We start from the raw sequence: 19,282 nt of genomic DNA on the forward strand, positions 1-19,282 counted from the left end.
AAGATATGAAAGAATTTCACCTGCTTTGGTGATCAATTTCACAATCTGACTGCTCACTTCAATCGCTTTGATTTACTAATGATGATCGATGACATTAAACTCAGCAATCAGAACTTCACTTGTTCACAGACCATAATACCCAGACTAAGAACGAACAGAGGGTACATAGAACCACAGCCCACAGGGGAAAAGAAAAAAGAAGCAAGAGCAAGATAAGTACAAGAAGCTAGCAATACAGTTGTAGTTTGCACCTTCAATCCCTTGATTGTATGTACAGATGTTTTATGGTCGCTGAGGCAATAGGTCGTATACTTTGTCTGATCGATCAAGCAAGCATAGGAATGAAGGCGGAAGATGGATGTACAGAAACATGCACCCATCAAGCAAAATTGTTGTTGTCAATTCCTTTTACAGCGGTGTTCCTGTTGTTTCCGAATCTTGACTCACTGACAAACCAAAATATAAAAATGTGAGGAAAGAATCTCTTTAGACCATACAACAAACTTTATGCTGTAGAAATCTAAACCAAGAACAGATACAATCACAGACGTAAGAACTAGATTTCAAGAATGCCATTAACTGTATTAGCCTCATTTACATCAATTTTCAACACAAAACTCCTATCTATTGCCATAAAGTAGAAAAAGGGAAAGCAAATAACATAGAGCTTATCATAGTCTATGATAAACTTCACGCGATCCTCAAAAGTTGACCAAAATTTTATGCGCTCCTCAAGGCAAATCTTTTCTTAATCAATCAATTTCTGAATTTACACTATACTTTGTATTGAACACTGTTCGAGTTGATTCCAGTGACTCAACCAATAATCTCTAGAAGCAAAGATCAGCAATTATGTTACATCAAAATCAATGATATCAGGTTCTCATAATATTTACAAAATCAATGGATTTCCTAATGCAATGCCGCTCCAGTTGTCAAGACGAAAAATAAGATCTGAACAGATTAACAACCTTATGGAGCAAAATAGTTGAAGGGAAGGCAAAAGAAAAAGAAAAGAAAAATCGAAAGAAAGTTAAGACTCCAATTGGTGGCTCAGCAAGATTCCAGACATGCCTCCAGCAAAATTTATGCATGTTCAAACAAAAATCACAAAAAACATCACCACATGACAGAGTCAGAACATGAATAAACTGCAAGAGATCACCTTTTGATGATGGTGGAACCACAATAACATGCAAGGTTGAATTATTAGGAGGAAGCTGCAGACGGAGAGGATAAAGCTTCCCATTCAATGGACTTCGTGAGCATACAGTGAGACCAGAAATTCCTAACTCCCCCTCCAGCCTCTTTGTCAATTCTTTCACTTCGTTGCCCTTGAATGTAATGCACAGCTCCTCAAACCCCTCGTTGATTTCCCCATATTCATTGGCTAGATGGAAATAAATTAACCTCCCATCACTTCCCTTTGGCGGTGAAGTAGCTAAAGAATCACTGGACTGCGCAGAACCCCAAAAATCCAATAGTCAGCATCCATAAATAAACCACAAAAACACACATAGTCAACACATAACATTTGAAAGCTCAGCAACTTTGAGCACTTTGAATTCTGCATACAATTCTTCTGCTGTTTCATTTTTTTACGGATGCACACCAAAGTCCAGATTAAATTGAATTAGCAAATGCATGAAGAAAGAAAAATGTACTCTGTAACATGGAATACAAAGTGCAAAATCAATTTGAATTAGAGAACGGAAACTGCTGTAAATTGCAAACTGTGTTTGCAGAATTAAATACTTTCTACAAGGGTTATTTATTTCCCTGTATCTTGAAATTAAAACTGTAATCTTGTCACCAATTTTTGCTTTTTATCCCAAATGACACATTGGAATATATAAACTTCAATTACCAACACTCGGTTCTTTGTGTTCCAAATTCAAATGCCAAGCTTTGAATATTCGATTTTTAACTTTTATACAAATTCAGTTCCATGCTTTGAATATCCGAGTAACTTTATATAAATTTCAACACTATCCTTTGAATGTTCGAATCAATCTTTATCAAACCCAAATTTCATGAGACGAAATCCATCATGATTAAGCCAAAAATGAAATTAAACTAAAAGAATTAATTCAATTACCTCTTGTCTAGAAAAGCTAACAGATTTCGATGAATGGCTGGTGGTCGGGGAGCTAGATTCCGACGCAAAAGAATCCTCCTTCCCCGCCACAGCCGGCGGTGCCGGTTTCGGAGCCACTTCCGGCGGTGCCGATTTCGGCCCCGGCGCATCCAGTATCTCGACCACATGAACCTCCCAGCAAACCCAGTCCTGCGTTTTCGTCCGATGCGGAATATCATGCGTCACCGAATTCCTCCACGGCGGTAGACCCGTATTCGCCCTAAGAAACTGCCCATACCTCGTCTTCAACTTCACGGCGCCGCTTTCTCTGATCGGCTCCCATTCGAGGGAGCTATCTAGCCTTTTCGGCAGCGTCTGCAACACTTTACGCCCCGTCATGCCGAAGAGAAATGGCTGGTTAGACGCTGTCAAGTACTTGCCATAGCAACTCTTGAGACGGATGATGGTGTCGCAGTAATCCACGAATTCAACGGTCCATTTGGCGGATTTAGTGGATCCATTGCGATCTTGGGCGACGGATTCCTCGTCTTCGTCGGCGATTAAGTACTTGTCGTGGACGCTCTTCAGGCGGACAGCCTTGGCAGTCCTGAACACGTCCATGGCTGTTGTTCTAGGGGTTGAAACCAAAGGGCTCTGTAGAAATTTGAGACCCAAGACAGAAATAACAGAATTAGTTAAAGAATTGGAGATGGGTTTTGGTGAGGTTTAGGTGTGATCAGAGCAAATCTTGAATCACATTGATAGGATTCTTGAAAAGGTATTTACATGGCGGTCGTCGTGATTTTGGGGAAAGTAGATGAGGAAATTTGGAGGGGCAGTTGCCGGCGGAGAGATAGTCGGAGGCAGATATATGTTCATTCAACTAAGATATTGGAATTGTGGGGTTGGGGCATCGTTTGTGTTTGTGGAGTTTGGCAATAAAGGTCTAGATTCGTTCGAAGGTGAAAACATAAAAAATAAATAAATATGATCCACCTAATTAATCATACACTTATATTCGTAAAATAATGTCTAATAATTATTCATTCTTATCACAAAAATACGTTTGTAATAAAAGTGTTGTACTAAACTTAGTCAGGCAAGATAATAAACCAAGTTATTATTTCAACATTTCATTTCTAAGTTCTAACAACCCATACATATTATTAAATATTTTATCCCTCGGATCTATTGTTTTATAAATATTACTATCAATTTCTTCAAAATGCAACATAATTTATAAATATCCTTTATTATTTGTCAATTATCAATGCTTATGATATTTGATGAAAATTTGGAATTATCAACTTTTTCACTTCTGTATCTTTTACCTTTTTAAAAAAATTGAAAATCAACAGGCGAAGTGGATAAAAAAATCAAAATTATAAAAAAAATATTCACTTAATCTATAAAAAATAAATAATTAAGATGTAATAAGCAAGGACATTTTTTTGAGTTCATCACATAAAGTAAATAAAAGCCTAACAAAAAACTACCAAATTGGACTAATTTTTAGATATCCTTATTTCATGCTTTACAATAAAACTTTATGATATTAATCAAAGATATTTACTCTCGTCTCTTCTGAGATTTGATTTCTAGATCCACTGTGGTCTGAAAAATTACATCTAGAACCTCTAAGGTTTGTTTTCTTTTAACAACAAATTCCTTTTTTAATTAAAATTCACTCAATTTATTGATATTAACAAAAGAATTGAAGAAAAAATTAATAATTATCCTTAATTAACTTATTACTGACTTGTTGTAGATCAATAATTTTTTTTGAATTAAACTATCCTTATAATTATGAAAATATATATTTTCACATGAATTAATGTGTGAAGACTTGTGAGGATAATTTGATCATAAAAAATTATTTAACATATAATAATTAATCTAACGAATGGATTTATTTGCTAGAACAAATAAACTTTAAAAGTACAAAATATATTTTTTTAAATAATATAATTATATCAAATCTAACGAGAAAGCGTAATTACTTGTATTAATTAATGCAATAGAGTCAGTAAAAATTGACGTATAAGTAGATGCTACATGTGAGTGCGAAAATGGAGCAATGGCATGCGGCTTGAGTTGAGGAGGGTACTGAGGTGTGACGCGTCCGCGGTTGCTAAGGTACAACATAAAAACAAAATATGAAAACACCGGAGCTGAAGACAATTGCCAGTTATAGCAGCCGGCATATTGGACTTAGCCCCAAAAGCTTCTCCAATTTTTCACTTTATTTATTTTTCAAAGTCCATATGTGTAAATTTATTTATTTAGATGATTAGTATTTTTCTTTTTTTTGGAGAAATGAAGATGATTAGTATTAATAAGTAGAAGGTGACATTTCTGACCTAACAAGATGACCAATTGATACAATCCAATACGTAATGATGTTGTACGAAATGAAATGACCTAAATGCCCACCTGCCCCATAACCACACCTTTCTAAAACTTGCATATATAGTCACACCCACTATCTCCTCTAGAAAATTAGGATATTCCATACATGTATTTACGTTGCGGATCAGAATTGTCAAGAAATAATTAAGTGTATAAAACTCTTTAAGTCACCTATTTGGACAATCAAAAGAATTATGAATGCTATCAGTGTTTAATTTTTGAAATAGAAAATATGAGATAAAAATTCCAATAACTCAATAGCATACTGTTCTCAAAGTCAACCTAATTAATATTTTTGGAATTACTGATTTATGTAAAAATTATAGGAAAGCATTTACTGCATAATAATTGATTAGTATTTTTGGCAATTAACGTACCTTCTTCATAGACATGAACCACCTAGGCGAAGGCGACTCCGAACCGGAGAAACTAGACCGGACGGAAACCGGAGACCCGAACCCGAACTCTAGACCCGATATCTCATCTGAAATTGATGAAAAGCTCGAAACCATCGACCAGTAATCCGCCGCAGCCTCATCCTCCGGCACCTCCACCGCCTCCACATCCCACACAACCCAATCATGTGTCGCGGCAGCGTGCGGGCTATCATGCGTCACCGAGTTCCTCCAGGGCGGCGTCCCGCCGTTGGCTCTCAAAAACGTTCCGCCCAAAGCTTTTAGCTTCACCTGAAAACCGTCCCTAACGGGCTGCCACTCGATCGTCAAATCCTTTGTGTGGTTTTCAGGCACAGTTTGGAGTACTTTGTGGCCCGTCATGCCTAGCAAGAAGGGCTCGCGGGAGGCGGTGAGGTAGCGGCCGTAACAGCTTTTAAGGCGGACGACGTGGGGGTTGGTGTCGACGAGCTCCACCAGCCACCGTGCCCTCCTGGCGGCGCCGTTCCTGCTCTGGCGGGTGGAGATTTGATCGTCGTCGGCGATTAAGTACTTGTTCAAGTGGCTTTTCAGCCTCACAGCCTTTGATTTCTTGAAGAACTCCATAGCACAGAGTGGGTGAAATGGAAATTATTTTAAAGGGGTGAGAAAAAGAGAGGGTTTGTCTCTGGTTTTTGTATTCTTACTATATAATTCATTCAATTAATTATATATTATAAATATAATGCACAAAGGTAAGTATTGATTTGTAGTGTAAAAATTTTGTTTCTTCCTAAGTAAGGTTGTGTGAAATTAGAGGGAAGAGTTGACGTATTGACAATGAAACTTCCAGGTGCCATGTATCTTATTCATGCTCGCCATACACAAATTATGTCTAGACGCGAGTGCAAGTGCGTGCAACAATTATATATATACTTGTCTTAAAAACATTTTTATTTTTTATTATTATGAATGTTATCGAGAAAATTAAGTTTTTTGATACAATTAGTATATATATGTATAGAATTATTATTATTTATTATAGCAAAATAGAAGTGCTAGATGATTTGTGATTTGGTCCTCATATAGTGTGATTGTTTGCATCATCATCATCTGGGTGGTAATGGTATATTCCCGAAATAAAAGTAGGAGATCCACTATTATAGTGCAATCAAATGAAAATGGAAGCAATCATGTGTGCATGGAAAGGTGCAAATATCATATTGTAAGTGTCTTTTTTAATTCATTTTGGGCATATTTGTCATTAATTACCATTCACTTCTCATGTGTTTGAATTTTATATTCCAAATTATTATTAGAAATAAAATCTCGAGATAATCGAATAAAACAAAGCTATAAAATTTATAAGTTGTCAGTACATATATAAATTTTTATAATTAATGTGATAAATATATATAAATATGTCTATAAATTTCAAATATATTATTGTTTGGAGAAACTTAAAAAAATAAGTCCTTTTATTTAAAAGTGAAAACAATTAATATTTTGTCATAATAAATTCAAATAATTATAATAGATAACATATAGGATTGATTGTGGGTTTTAAATTAATGGAGATAAAGTTAGGTGGCGAGTGGGGAGGGCGCGTGGTGTGTGTACGTGGGCCATATAAATCTACGCGTGCGACTAATTTTTCTAGAAGCAGAAGTTGGCTTAGCTCGTGCTTGTGTCCACACACGACTAATTGATGCATCTGAGAAAAACGTTACTTCCCACGCGTTGTTGTTAATGTTGGGCAACTAGAACATTTGAGTAGGTCAAAAATAGTTCTAGGCCTTGGGCTGTGACTTGAGAAGTCCATAATGGATGGGCCTATTTTGGTACGTCATTTTTTAAAAAAAAATTTGGGCCTAAGAGATTTAACGTACATATATGTATATGTATATGTACGTGTACGTACGTACGCGGTGTAGAGACAAGTAGGGGATAATGCATCAAATCAAAGTCGCACACAAAAACAAAATTCGGAAACATGGAAGTTGTCAGTAGTCAGACAAGTAGCAGTGCCCACCTAAGCCACGGCAGATATCATTAGTTTAAGTTTCTGGTGTATCACACCATTTTTTAGGATAATATTATCTACCAAGATACAGTGCAACACTCTATGCCGCAAATTAAGACAGACACCATTTTTTCAGGTATTTCATTATTATATTATTATTATACAAATATACACACTCCACGATTTAAACCCACACACACACCAAAAACCAAAAAGCAAAGGGATTTCAAATTAGCAAAAGGGTCTCTATTAAAAAAAAAAAAAGTTTTGTTTAGTTAAATCAATCATATAATAAGTATACTCTCTTATCAAATTATAGTGATACTTACCATATAATTCGACTGAATTAGAGACCAAAGTCAAGTCCAGTTAAACTTTCTTAAATTACTCGTTCTGTTGTTCACCGGAATAGATTGGATTTAAGGTACGACAGAGAAGTGGGACTAGTCTTGAAAAATGCAATATTCAAAAGTAGAGTAAGATTTGCCTAAAAATTTGGAAGTTGTGGTGAATGGCAGCAATCTTGGTCCCCGTGAACATGTGGGCTATTAGGCCAAAAAACTTGCAAATCTACTGAAAGATAGCACAAGACTCCAAAAGCTCTGACATACATTTTGTTAAATTTGAAAACTATGAGCATCTCTTTATTGGATTCAGTTAAATATCTCAACAATTGTCAATGGACACCATAATTCAGACACATTTATGCCTTTCGCCATGTTTTACAAACTGTAAAGCGGAAAAGAAGACCGAAAAGAAAGAAAATCATATCTGGGGAATTCTTTGACCAATTTTTGATTCATTGATTCCTTCCTTCTCTCTTCTTTTAATTTCTCTCAACTACTACTACTACTTTTAGCTCAATTTCATCACCTTTTCTGCAATCACTACAGTAGAGATGAGCTCTGAGATTGTATGGTTTGTAGCAGTTTTAGCTCTCATTGCAGCCGGAGAGAGCACCAAAAGTGTTGGAGGAACATGCCATACCAATGACCTCAAAGGCCTGAGAAGTTTCAAGGCAGGGATTCACTCGGACGACTCCGGCCGGATTGACAAGTGGATTGGCAATAGCTGCTGCGACTGGGATGGGATTTCTTGCAACAACATAACTGGTAGAGTGACACAGATCAATCTCCCAGGTTTTATCACTACAGATGATGCTCCTCTCCAGTCTTACATGTATGGCTCGATATCGCCCTCAATAACACTTCTGAGCAATCTTGAAGTTGTTGATCTATCTGGGCTTGTCGGCTTAACAGGAAAGATCCCTTCATTGATTGGTTTTCATCTTCCGGGGCTCAGAAAACTCTCCTTGTGGGGCAATCACATTAAGGGTCCATTGCCAGAGAGCATCGGTAAGCTGTCTAAACTTGAAGAGTTATGTCTAAATGAAAACAGCTTGAGTGGTTCTCTACCTGCAAATCTTGGGAATCTTAAAGCTTTGAGAAGGTTGGATTTACATTCAAATAGGTTTTCAGGTGCAATACCTGAGTCTATATCAAACTTGACTAGCCTGAAAAGTCTCAGCCTGCAGAATAACCTTCTCACTGGAGATATACCTGTTAATATTGGTGATCTGCAGGCGTTGAAAGAGCTTGATCTGTCGAACAATTCGTTAACTGGAAGAATCCCTTCTTCAATAACTAAGCTAAAAGCTATTTCAATTATCTACCTGAACGACAATCAGCTTGTTGGGGAGATACCCACCATTTTAGGCCCTGATCAAATGCCTTGTCTAGGTTTCTTGAGGCTCAACGATAACCGGCTGACAGGAAGAATACCTTACTCTTTTGGTTACCTGAGTTCTCTGCAAAGAGTTTCCTTAGCAAACAATGTGCTCGAGGGACAAATTCCGTCCAGTTTAGGTGATCTAAGATCTCTGACGGAATTATACCTGAATGGCAACAAGTTATCAGGCCAACTACCAAGTTCAATAAGTCTGCTTCCGCAGCTTCTTATGTTAACACTTTCCAACAACATGATTGAAGGACCACTGCCCCATCGGATGGCTTCACTTGGAAGTCTTCAAATGCTTGATCTTTCATTCAATCGGCTAAACCTTTCCACCATCCCTAAGTGGCTCCTGAAATTGCCATCACTGTCTAGGATTTACTTGGCAGACTGCAAAATCCAGGGTGAATTACCGGAGGATTTACAAGCCACTCCAAGTGCACTACAAGAGCTGGATTTATCAGCCAACCATCTGACCGGCAAAATACCAGAATGGATTGGGAGCTTAACGGAACTCTACTCATTGAACTTATCAGTTAACTTTCTTGCCGGTGAGATCCCTAGTTCAGTCACAAAGTTAGCAAGCCTGGGGGTTCTAGACCTTCACTCCAACAAATTATCAGGTTCTTTACAATGGGTTTTTCAGGTGGAAAGCAGATTTACTACTGGCGGATCATTGGCATTTCTTGACCTTTCAGATAATAACTTCACAAGTGGTATTGAGCAAATCGGTATGGGGACTCAACTTGAGATCCAGCACATTAATTTGTCGCACAACTTCATTGAAGGTAGATTACCTGATTCCATCGGGAGATTAGAAACAATGAAGAGCCTGGATTTGAGTTGCAATAACTTAGACTCCGCACTGCCGCCATTGTTGGCAAATGCAAGCTCCCTGGAGACTTTGAAGCTGCAGAAAAATCATTTTACGGGGAAAATACCAAGTGAATTTCTGAAGCTGAGAAAGTTGAAGGAGCTGGACCTCTCGGATAACTTCCTTGAGGGAAAAATACCTTTTGGAAGGCCTCTGACCAATTTCCCAAGAGGCTCTTACTCAGGAAACAAAGGTTTGTGTGGTGTACCTCTGGACCCCTGTAGGCCTTAAACCCCAGTTTTCTTTCTTGAATATCCACATAAATAGAATGATTTCCCCAAATTTCTTTGTTTTATACCCACATAGAAAGAATGATCACAGCTAGAGATCTCTTGATGTGTTTTCTATGTAAAGCTCCGTTTATTAGAAAGAACAGAAATATTGTGTGAAACCAGGAGCAGTGAACAGTGACCTCAACTTGATAAGTAGCACTTTACAACTTTTAGAGAGGAAATCTTGCAAGGACACATGTAACGATGTTCTTTGCTCGAATAGTGATAATGCAAGAACATCTAGAGAGGGAGAGGGAGAGAGAGAGAGACGTGATCGGGACAAGAGAGCTTCCATGTAAAAGAACTGGATTAATTCATCATTATCTTGATGCTTACAACTTGGGAACATCTATTCAAGGGTTTCTTCACAAAACCCAAGTTGTTGATAATTCACATAATCGATTTCATTTAGCCGTATACAACACAAAATCTGCTCTGGCAACTCTTCAGCTTTGTTATCCTGTCACATAATCATAGAAAGCATATATTAACATGTCTGACAGGGACAACATGTGGAAAGAGATCAGGAATATATTCAACATAATGAAGTTAGTCTTCATTGAGAACATTATACTTGCCTGAATTGTTAATCCAAAATCCAAGACACACAGCTTTAGCCTATCCAAGAATGTTTCAAAACCCTTTCTGGAAATGTAGCTGAATCTATGCATATCCAAATCGATTTCAAAATAATTTTCACCCTGCAAACAAAGAGGAGAAAAGAATTGTAAGAATTGAAACATCGAAAATTTCCGACATCTGCAGGCAGCAAAACTCACAGGTGTAATTATGGTATCCAAGTTACTAGTGAACAAAGATAAATGCAATGATTTGATTGATTTTCCGCAGTTAAGGCAAAAATTAACATTGACAACGTAAGTAACAAAGTCGTGGATATCACAGGTTCAAACTTACAGCATAGAATTCGTGTTGAGGACGGGAAAGCACAGGTTTCTCGTTGTAGGCATGCATGAGCTTCCTCTCTGCAGCACTCATAGGAAGGTCATCCACATTCACCACACGACCCAATATCTTTAACCTTTCTCTGAAGGGTACAACTGTGTCTGTGCGAAACCCTTTTACTTTTTCTACTTCATCATCAATTAACCTCTGTGGTTGGAAAAAAGCATTATACTACCAAATGTCAGTCAAAATTGATAAGAAATAAATGCTGAAAAAAGAGAGCATAGTATTGTGTTGAAGCTGTCAGGCAGCAAACATTGACATTAAACTCACGACTGACCTTAATGTTTTCTTGAAAATGGGCTGGAAGGTCCTTGGCAAAGCTTTCAGAAAGCTTAAAATACAAAACAAAGCTTATTCCTTCCCCATCTGTTTCACCCTGAAAAATTGCTGCAGGATATAGTGGTATCTGCAGAAACAGAAAACATGCCAATGTCACTGCATACATCCTCCAATAACGCACAGCAAGCATACAAATGTATTGCCGTAAAAGGATCTAAGAAGCACACAGTTGTTTAAGCAGTACCTGAACATTTACAACAAGAATGGGTGGAAGTTTCCCCAAAGAATTAATCAAAGGAAGTTCCACAAATCGACCAATGTGATGAATCTTTCTCTGAGATAAAAATACATCAAGACCAAAGGGATAATACGCGGCACAATTTGGAGCAAACTCCTTCCTTTTATCCCTACAAAATGTGCAACACGACACCAAAACAGAAGAAGAAAATTGTTAGAGATAGGATGGAAAATCAACAGACATATATCTAAGCACACATGCTTTCAGACGACGAGTATCTGATACCTTAAATAATTCACTCCCCTAACTCTGAAAGTCCCCGGCTGAACGTCTGACCAACTATCAGGAACTCTCTTCCCTAAGGGACAGAATGGCACTTGAGAACCAGCTATAGGTCTTTGCAAGAGCGGCTTCGAAGAAACTGCAACAAACATATATATCAAAAGTCTCAGTTAATGAGAAATTGTTAAGAACTGAGCCTATAGACCAGCAAACTATGTCACATTCATCAACATCAAGAATTTCATCAGTACTCACGAAAATTGGCTGTAGGATTTCCTTCCTTCCATTTGAATGGCAGTTTCACCGCAGCCTTTTTCCTCATACTTGGAGGGCTAGAGCTCAGGGATTGTCTCTTCTCAATGGGAACAGTCGAAGCTAGACAAGGCAAACAGTTATTCGGAAGAATCCCACAATTGTTCAATAAGCCGTCATCACCTCCAGCAGAGCAGGAGATTTCATCAACAAATACAGGCTTCTTCCCATTTATCGGTTCATCAGATTTCACTTTAAAATCATAATCGCTCGGGTGAACTGAGCTTCTAGCTGCTCCACTGAGAGAATTCGCAGAGGATGAGTTCTCAAGATGTTCAACAGAACCTGATACGGATGTTCCATCACAACCGCTTACAGAGATCACATCTGTGGGAACACAAGACATTATAGTATATTTTTACACCAAGAACAAAGAGTTAATTGCAGAGGAAACTAAAGATAAGATTCCAATGTACCATCCGGAATACTCTGGAAATCTTCATCGCTCCAATCAGATTCAAGAACAGCAGCAGAATCGAACCATGCTTCCTCAGAACTTCCTGGCATTACCGTTATGTTAGAGTTAGACTAGATTAGTAGTCGAAATCAGACATTGTGTCAGAACTGAAGAAATCCTCCAACAGCCTAAAAGTATAAAACTAAACCTTTTATACAGAAAAAAAGCCAACAGAATGAAAATGGGAGAGTAACCGCAAATCCCTTCAATGCTCACAAAAATGTCCATCCAATAATGTTACTCAAACAAGACCACGAAAAAAGCCCAGCAGCTCCCTCCCACATTTTCAATTGCAATCCAGTTAAGAAAGACGTACACACCAATACTTCCTACATTCAACGCTTTCAGATATTACCATTAAAACTAGATCAAATAGACCCTGATTAAACCACAATTATTAAAGCAGTATCCTCTTAATTAAAAATGCAGGAGAGCGCCACGAATGTCATCACAAGGACATGACACACTGAAAACACGCAGAATGACGGGAAGAAGCGAACCATGAAAAGTGGGATTGTTGAAGGGATGATCCACAGGCAAAGACGCAAACTTTTCAACTATATCGGAAGATCGATCAGACAAATGAGAAGGGACCCTCTTCTTCAAGGAAGCCTTTCTTCTCTTTCTATTCTTCTTCCTTCTTGCACCTCTGAATTTACCTCCCACGCAGTTATCCGGACGGGAAACGCATGCCCCCATCTCTCTTTTCGCTTGAATTCTCCTCCAACAAGAGAGGGAGAGGGAGAGGGAGAGAGAGAGAGAGACCGACCCCAAGAAGAGAAAAGTAGTATATTTAGAATGAGATGAGAAAAACAGGTTCACATACATTCACACACCCAAAAAAAAGGCGATCGTGTAATCATATCTTCCTCGCATAATAACACAATATCAACCACAATACAAGTCTAGAGAGAGAAAACGGAACATCATACATATCATTCTAGAGAGAGAAAGCGTGTAAAGGAGGAGAAGAGAACCCCATCAAATTCAAACCCACACCTCTCTCTCTCGCTCTCTCTCTCTCTCTCTCTCTCTCTCTCTGCAATAAATAAAATCCTCTTCTTTCTTTCTTTCTGTCTTTTCCCTATTACTGCACTTAATCTCCTCCCACTCTATAGAGATTCACAATCTATACAATAATAATAAATAAATGAATAAATACGCAAAAAAATATGTGAATTTCAGAGCTCCGGCTCAAGAAATTAAGTTCAATTCTGGGACCAACAAAAGTCAAATTTAATAATTCTCAACTTCTCTTTACACGGAATGGAAGTACTGAAACAAGGAAAAGTATATCTATCTATCTATCTATATCTATATATATATATATATAGATATCAACTCCTTTGGAGTGACGGAAGTTGGATGGCATCTTTCATGGTGGGCCCACGACACGCGGCGCAAATCTGAATGGTCAAACGTGTGGAGTGGAAGTTTTTCAGTTTCGCTCAGCTCTCTCTCTCTCTCTCTCTGTCACCCAAATCTAACACTTGGGACTCTGACTGCTTCTTCTTCTTCTTCTTCTTTTTATTTTTAAATAATTATATTTTTTTCCTAAAACTTACTATAATTATTTATAAATTCATTGTGATTTTTATATTTGGTATTCTTTAGATTTTGCTTTCATCTAATTAAAATATCTCTCTATTTGTTAAAATTTATTAAATTTATTAATATTAATAAAAAATTAAATAAAAATTAATATTTATTTTCAGTTGACTTGTTACTTATTTCTTTCAAGTCAAATAAATCTTTGTAATTAAATTACGCTTATAACGGTGAGGATATACCTTCTCTTATTTACTAACATGTGAAAATATATAAAGGTAATTTAATTATAAAAAAATTATATAAATTGTCGTAAATAAATTGAAAATAAATAGAAGTATTATTTGATTTATTTTGTCAATATCATTAAAGTTTATGAATTTGTTTAAATAATGCACTTATTTAGTAAACAAAAATAAATTTTAAATATGCTAGATATAATTTTTCAAATCACATAAAATTTACATATAATTATGCTAAATTTTTTTGGGAAAAGAGTATAATTATCTCTTTTATTTCTTATTTTCAATAATTATTTCTAGTTTAGACACGATGGCTTTTATTTTATTTATTTTTTGGGTAACAATAAATTAATAGACAGGGCTATCATTACACTGTTTTTAAGAGTACAGGTCATGATCATGATGCAGTGCATGAATTTAAATTTCTCCGTTTATCCAATCCAAATTTTTCTTATATATATACAATTTTTTAAGAATAATTAAAATAAATACATACTTAATTAAATGGATTAAGCTATCAACTAGTTTTAGAAATTTTATATAGAGAGGTTGCCATTTTCCTTACGTTGTTAATTATCTAATTATTTGGAAGTTAGCAGGACTCGCTTTGAATTCGTATATGGTGTCTTATATTTAAGAGTAAATTACAATAGATTTTTTAAAAGTTTAATATAATTATAAATATCTTTTTATAATTAATTATTATCTATTAAATATTTCATTGTGACTGTCTGTTGTAAAAAATATTTATTAAATAATTATTAATTTTATGAATATATTTATAATTTTTTAAAATAATAATAATTATAACAGATTTTAGAGGTGGAGTGTAATTGACTTTAAATTTAACCACGGTCCATACCAAAACCAATTAGGCATACAATGAGACTTTAACTTAAAGAAAAAGACACTTCATTGGACAACTTTTTAAGGTTTCAAATGAGGGTTGGTAATTAGGGGCTTCTGACAGCTTCTCACCCAAAATAAATAAAGATTTAACAGTATTTTTCTTTTTTTTTCTTACATGCAAATTCAATGATATTAGATTATCTATAAATTGTTGGATTAACATATGATAATGATATTATATGTGATCCAATGATTTATAATTGATGTGAGTACAAATTCACATAAACAATATCATCAAATTAAAATTGTGAGTTAATGAAAGTGATGAAATCAACAATGATATATTGGTCTAGTGGCTAAGGTTAAGACTGAGGTCTCATGAACAAATTTAAGTTATAGGTTTGAGTTTCACCATACATGTGAGTATTTGTGTCTCTTTATGTGGTTGTTCTTGTTATTAGAATTTATTACTGTTCTCAGCCATATTAATGTATGGGATAATTACACCCTAACAAATAAGACTCTCTGTTAATCAAAATTCACCAAATTTATTGATATTAAAAAAAAATGATATTTACCCTCCATTGACATATTATTAGCTTATTGCAAGTAAAAAAAAATCCGAATAAACTATCATTATAACGACGAAAATATACCGCATAACAACGTATGAGAGTAATTTGATCATAAAAATATCTATTTGATCTTCAAAAAATAGACAATATGTTAATCAGAGGTAAACATATATCTTTTAATTTTTTTTATTAATATCAGCAAATTCGATGAAATTTGACTACTAAATAGACTTATTTATTAGACGAAAGTAAAATTCAGGAGTGTTAATTATACTCATCGTCGGAGCTGTAGCTGTGCAGCATATCATTAAACTTTTTACATTGTTTTGTACTTCAAAATTCAAATGCCGTACTTTGGACATTGGGGTTCAATTAATATCATATACAGCAAAATAAAGTGCAAGTCCACATGATTCTTCTGTCTAATATATTAAATTAAAAATAAAGAGTTTTAATTACACGCAAGTATATATCTATTAAAGAAAACCTTATATTCAATAATTCTAAATATTTAAAAATTAATTATGGGGTAGAGTGAGGTGTTTGGATGTGAGCCCCATAGTCCATAGCCATTGGCCCGCAATTATCATACATACATCCATCCAAAATTAATCTCCTCCTTTTTTTATTCAGCATTAATTTTGGCGCCACATCATAAAGAGTTGCCCTTCAAATATTAGCCAATAATTTTGACTTCAATCATTGGAACTATACATATATCATTTTGAGTTCTTGGTCCCAATGCTTCTTTTGTTGATTATTTTTGTGGCCCATCTTCTTTTTATATTTTTATTTATTTTTTAATAGAATTTATCATTATATTGTTATATTAATATCTCAATAAAATAAATAATGTGTCGACTTGAAGTAAATTAACTATAAATTTATATATAATTATACCAAAATTTGAGATGAGAAGAGAACAACATAATTGACATAGAATTAGGTGGCGAAATTCTTATAAATAATGAAAAGAAAAAAGAGAAGAAAGGGGAGAAATATGATTAATAGAAGATATTATTGAAGAGAGGGAAAGAAGTAATAGCAGTGGTGTGGCTGTAATAATAATTGACAAAAAGGGCCCCATCTCAATTAATATATCAAGGAATACAATTCAAAGAACTAATAATGAATGATGAGAAGAAACATGTGCGTGTGTGTGTGTGTGCGGATTCAGAAGGCGACGTAGAGAAACAGCCAAGAACGAAAGCCACTCCATAATCTATCTGCATCAATTGTGTGGAGGAGTGGGACATAATAATATTCTAACACATTTTCCTTCACCTATATAGCTCCTACACAAAACAAATATATATGAATAGTATTGAAATTCCAAATCAAAACGGCTTCACCTTAACATCATATTAAATTAATATATCATTGAAAATTTAAATACAATTAAATATATAAATATCCCTATGTTGATGAATGAGTCAAGTACGATCAAAAAAAACTTATCATAGTGTTTGGATTTATATTTTGAGTGTTTCATTTTGGTGTTTTAAAAATAGAGATAAATAAGTGTGTGTTGGAAACAGATGGTATGTTTGGATTTATGTTTTGAGGTAATTTAAAATATTTTAAAATAATTTTGGGATTTGAGAGACAAAAATCATTGTTCATTGTCAAATCGTATCTCTTTTATATATAAATATTGTATGTCTAATGTTGTAATTTTTTGGAGACACAAATCACTGTTCATTGTCAAATCATGTCTCTTTTATATTATATATAAGTGTATATATATAAAGTTGAAAAACAAAAAAAGAAAACACAGATAAAATGTAAAAAACACAAAAATAAATATTGGATGTATTTAATCTTATTTTAAAAAATGCTCAAACATAATGTATATTGTTGAAGGTGAGTTTGTTTTTAATTATTTGAAGTTTGTATGGAAAGTAGTAAATAATAATTAATAATAACAGAGTAAAAATGAATGGGCACTCAAAGTGTATACATAGAGTTTGAAAGATGGGTTTCCTCATAAAGACTGAAAGAGATAGTAAATAATAAAACAAATTGAGATCTGCATTGGGAAACTCAACACTTGTAGACTAGTGGAAATGCACTAAATGCCTTCCCTGTTCATCAAATCAAATACACGTGATGTCTGTCATCTCAATTCACTTCACTCTATTCCATCTAATTTAATTCAATCACATATTAAATATAATGTATTTATCGTATAATTAATATATAATTAAAAAAAATTATCAATCAGTATCATACTTGCTCTGTATCAGACTTGACCCGAATAAAAGTCTTCCTTACTTGTCAATCATTCATCCACTCTCAACCTATTCCATTATCACTTTTTCCTCCCAATGGGCCTTTGGGCCCAATATCACAAAATCTCATCTTTTAAACGGGCCTACAATGTTTTAAAGCGGTGTAAGTGAAATTTAGTCCACACAGCTAATTGTACTCATCTAAACAGCAACCAAGAAAAGGGTGGTGAATCAGTTACCTGGTATGAATAGGAAGTAAATACATAATGAATGGGGTATTTAAGGCTAATAATAGCTCACTAAAGTTCAACTACCCTCCTCATCATTGGTCAACAACAAGTAATTATTTTGAATACACACACACTCATGCAAAAGTTGCAACTCATTCTAGGCTTGTTTGGTCATGTACGTACACCACTTATGCAAATGTTGATTCAGCTCTTCACTCATTTAAGTAGCCCACTCATAATATAATTATTTGAACATCAAAAGACTTGCAAATGGATCAAATTAATACATAGAGAAATTAAAAAAACAAGGGGGGTGTATGCAAGATTTGTCCTATTTTGAAGTGGGGTTGGTAAAATATGGTAGGTTGGAAGGGCAATGAAGATTAAATAGGAGCAATCAGACTTGTTTTTCAAGGACTGCAATTGCATTACCATTTCAAGGAATTCCTCACATGCCATGTTTTTCATTGAGCACACGACTTTCATGCTCTTCTTATGCGTATTTTTCACACCATCCCCTCAGCATATTCAGATTTATCAACGTGCTAAAATACCATTCACATCACCTCCTCTCCAACACGCCTCTACTACCACTTGTGGATTCTTATAAATTAATGACCTCGGCAAATGTTTCAAATTAGTTGCCGACGAATAGTTTATAATTAATCTCCAAGATCTTCTCTCCTTAGTGAGTCGCCTTTTCAGAACAAAATCGTAAAATTCATACAAAATTAGAACAAACAATACATCGTGCATCGATGCATCGATACAAGTCGTTTGCCATATCAGAAATAATTCCTAGTTTGTGTCGAAAAAAAATACGGAGAAATAAGAGTTAAATTATGCATGTTGGTGTTCCAATCTTCGTTTTTCTCAATCTTTTGTAAAATTTTAAGTTCAGATATTTAATTTATCTTATAATTTTATGGGAATACTGAAATCTACCTCAAAAATGAGGAATTTGCAAGGCATGATTTGGACAAAAAAATTGGGAGGGAAGTAGGCACAGCGCTTTAGAGTGATGAATGGATGTCTAGCTAAATTAGAGAAGGTGTAGGGAAAGTTAGGCTGGATGACAGATTCTTGGAGCTTTCACCTCATCACTGCTTCATCACTTTGACAAAGCTATTCTTGGGTTTATATAAGCTAAAGTTAGGCAACTAAGAGCTTATCAAATTAATCTGTTACTTTACCACTAATTATTTGTCTCTTAATTTTAGATTTAGAGAGTGTTTGGCTTAGCTTCTAAGTTCTTCAAAACATCTTATAAGATGCTTCAAAGTTTATAAATTCTTAAAAATTGTTTGCCAAAACAC

General features: G+C 35.1%; 3 protein-coding genes across 3 annotated transcripts; 1 reads left to right on the plus strand and 2 right to left on the minus strand.

Moving 5' to 3' along the window:
- Positions 1-46: 46 nt before the first annotated feature.
- On the minus strand, positions 47-5,589 carry LOC105156569 (Actin cross-linking protein). Its single transcript, XM_011072740.3, has 4 exons — positions 4,864-5,589; positions 2,099-2,731; positions 1,166-1,457; positions 47-446 (listed from the first exon to the last, which is right to left on the minus strand). Exons 1-4 carry the CDS (start codon positions 5,482-5,484, stop codon positions 409-411), a joined length of 1,584 nt encoding a protein of 527 aa, XP_011071042.2. The 5' UTR covers positions 5,485-5,589; the 3' UTR covers positions 47-408.
- A 1,901-nt stretch (positions 5,590-7,490) lies between these two features.
- LOC105156571 (uncharacterized) lies at positions 7,491-9,895 on the plus strand. The gene has a single exon (XM_011072742.3). The coding sequence runs from the start codon at positions 7,779-7,781 to the stop codon at positions 9,714-9,716; it is 1,938 nt and encodes a 645-aa protein (XP_011071044.1). The 5' UTR covers positions 7,491-7,778; the 3' UTR covers positions 9,717-9,895.
- A 151-nt stretch (positions 9,896-10,046) lies between these two features.
- Positions 10,047-13,646, minus strand: LOC105156572 (uncharacterized). Its single transcript, XM_011072743.3, has 9 exons — positions 12,792-13,646; positions 12,251-12,334; positions 11,778-12,161; positions 11,526-11,661; positions 11,247-11,409; positions 11,001-11,129; positions 10,673-10,867; positions 10,336-10,458; positions 10,047-10,217 (listed from the first exon to the last, which is right to left on the minus strand). Exons 1-9 carry the CDS (start codon positions 13,117-13,119, stop codon positions 10,107-10,109), a joined length of 1,653 nt encoding a protein of 550 aa, XP_011071045.1. The 5' UTR covers positions 13,120-13,646; the 3' UTR covers positions 10,047-10,106.
- Positions 13,647-19,282: the final 5,636 nt, after the last annotated feature.

Source organism: Sesamum indicum, linkage group LG2 (genome assembly GCF_026168435.1).
Source record: "Sesamum indicum cultivar Baizhima isolate 11 linkage group LG2, ASM2616843v1, whole genome shotgun sequence".
Taxonomy (NCBI): Eukaryota; Viridiplantae; Streptophyta; class Magnoliopsida; order Lamiales; family Pedaliaceae; genus Sesamum; species Sesamum indicum.

Coding starts and splice junctions, on each gene's coding strand:
- LOC105156569 (XM_011072740.3), bottom strand. CDS start 5,484: ATGGAGTTCTTCAAGAAATCAAAGGCTGTGAGGCTGAAAAGCCACTTG. Junction 1,458..2,098: donor TTAGCTTTTCTAGACAAGAG/GTAATTGAATTA, acceptor GGTTCTGCGCAG/TCCAGTGATTCTTTAGCTAC. Junction 447..1,165: donor GGTTCCACCATCATCAAAAG/GTGATCTCTTGC, acceptor TTGGTTTGTCAG/TGAGTCAAGATTCGGAAACA.
- LOC105156571 (XM_011072742.3), top strand. CDS start 7,779: ATGAGCTCTGAGATTGTATGGTTTGTAGCAGTTTTAGCTCTCATTGCA.
- LOC105156572 (XM_011072743.3), bottom strand. CDS start 13,119: ATGTATGTGAACCTGTTTTTCTCATCTCATTCTAAATATACTACTTTT. Junction 12,335..12,791: donor CAACAATCCCACTTTTCATG/GTTCGCTTCTTC, acceptor CGGTAATGCCAG/GAAGTTCTGAGGAAGCATGG. Junction 11,662..11,777: donor AAATCCTACAGCCAATTTTC/GTGAGTACTGAT, acceptor TGTTTGTTGCAG/TTTCTTCGAAGCCGCTCTTG.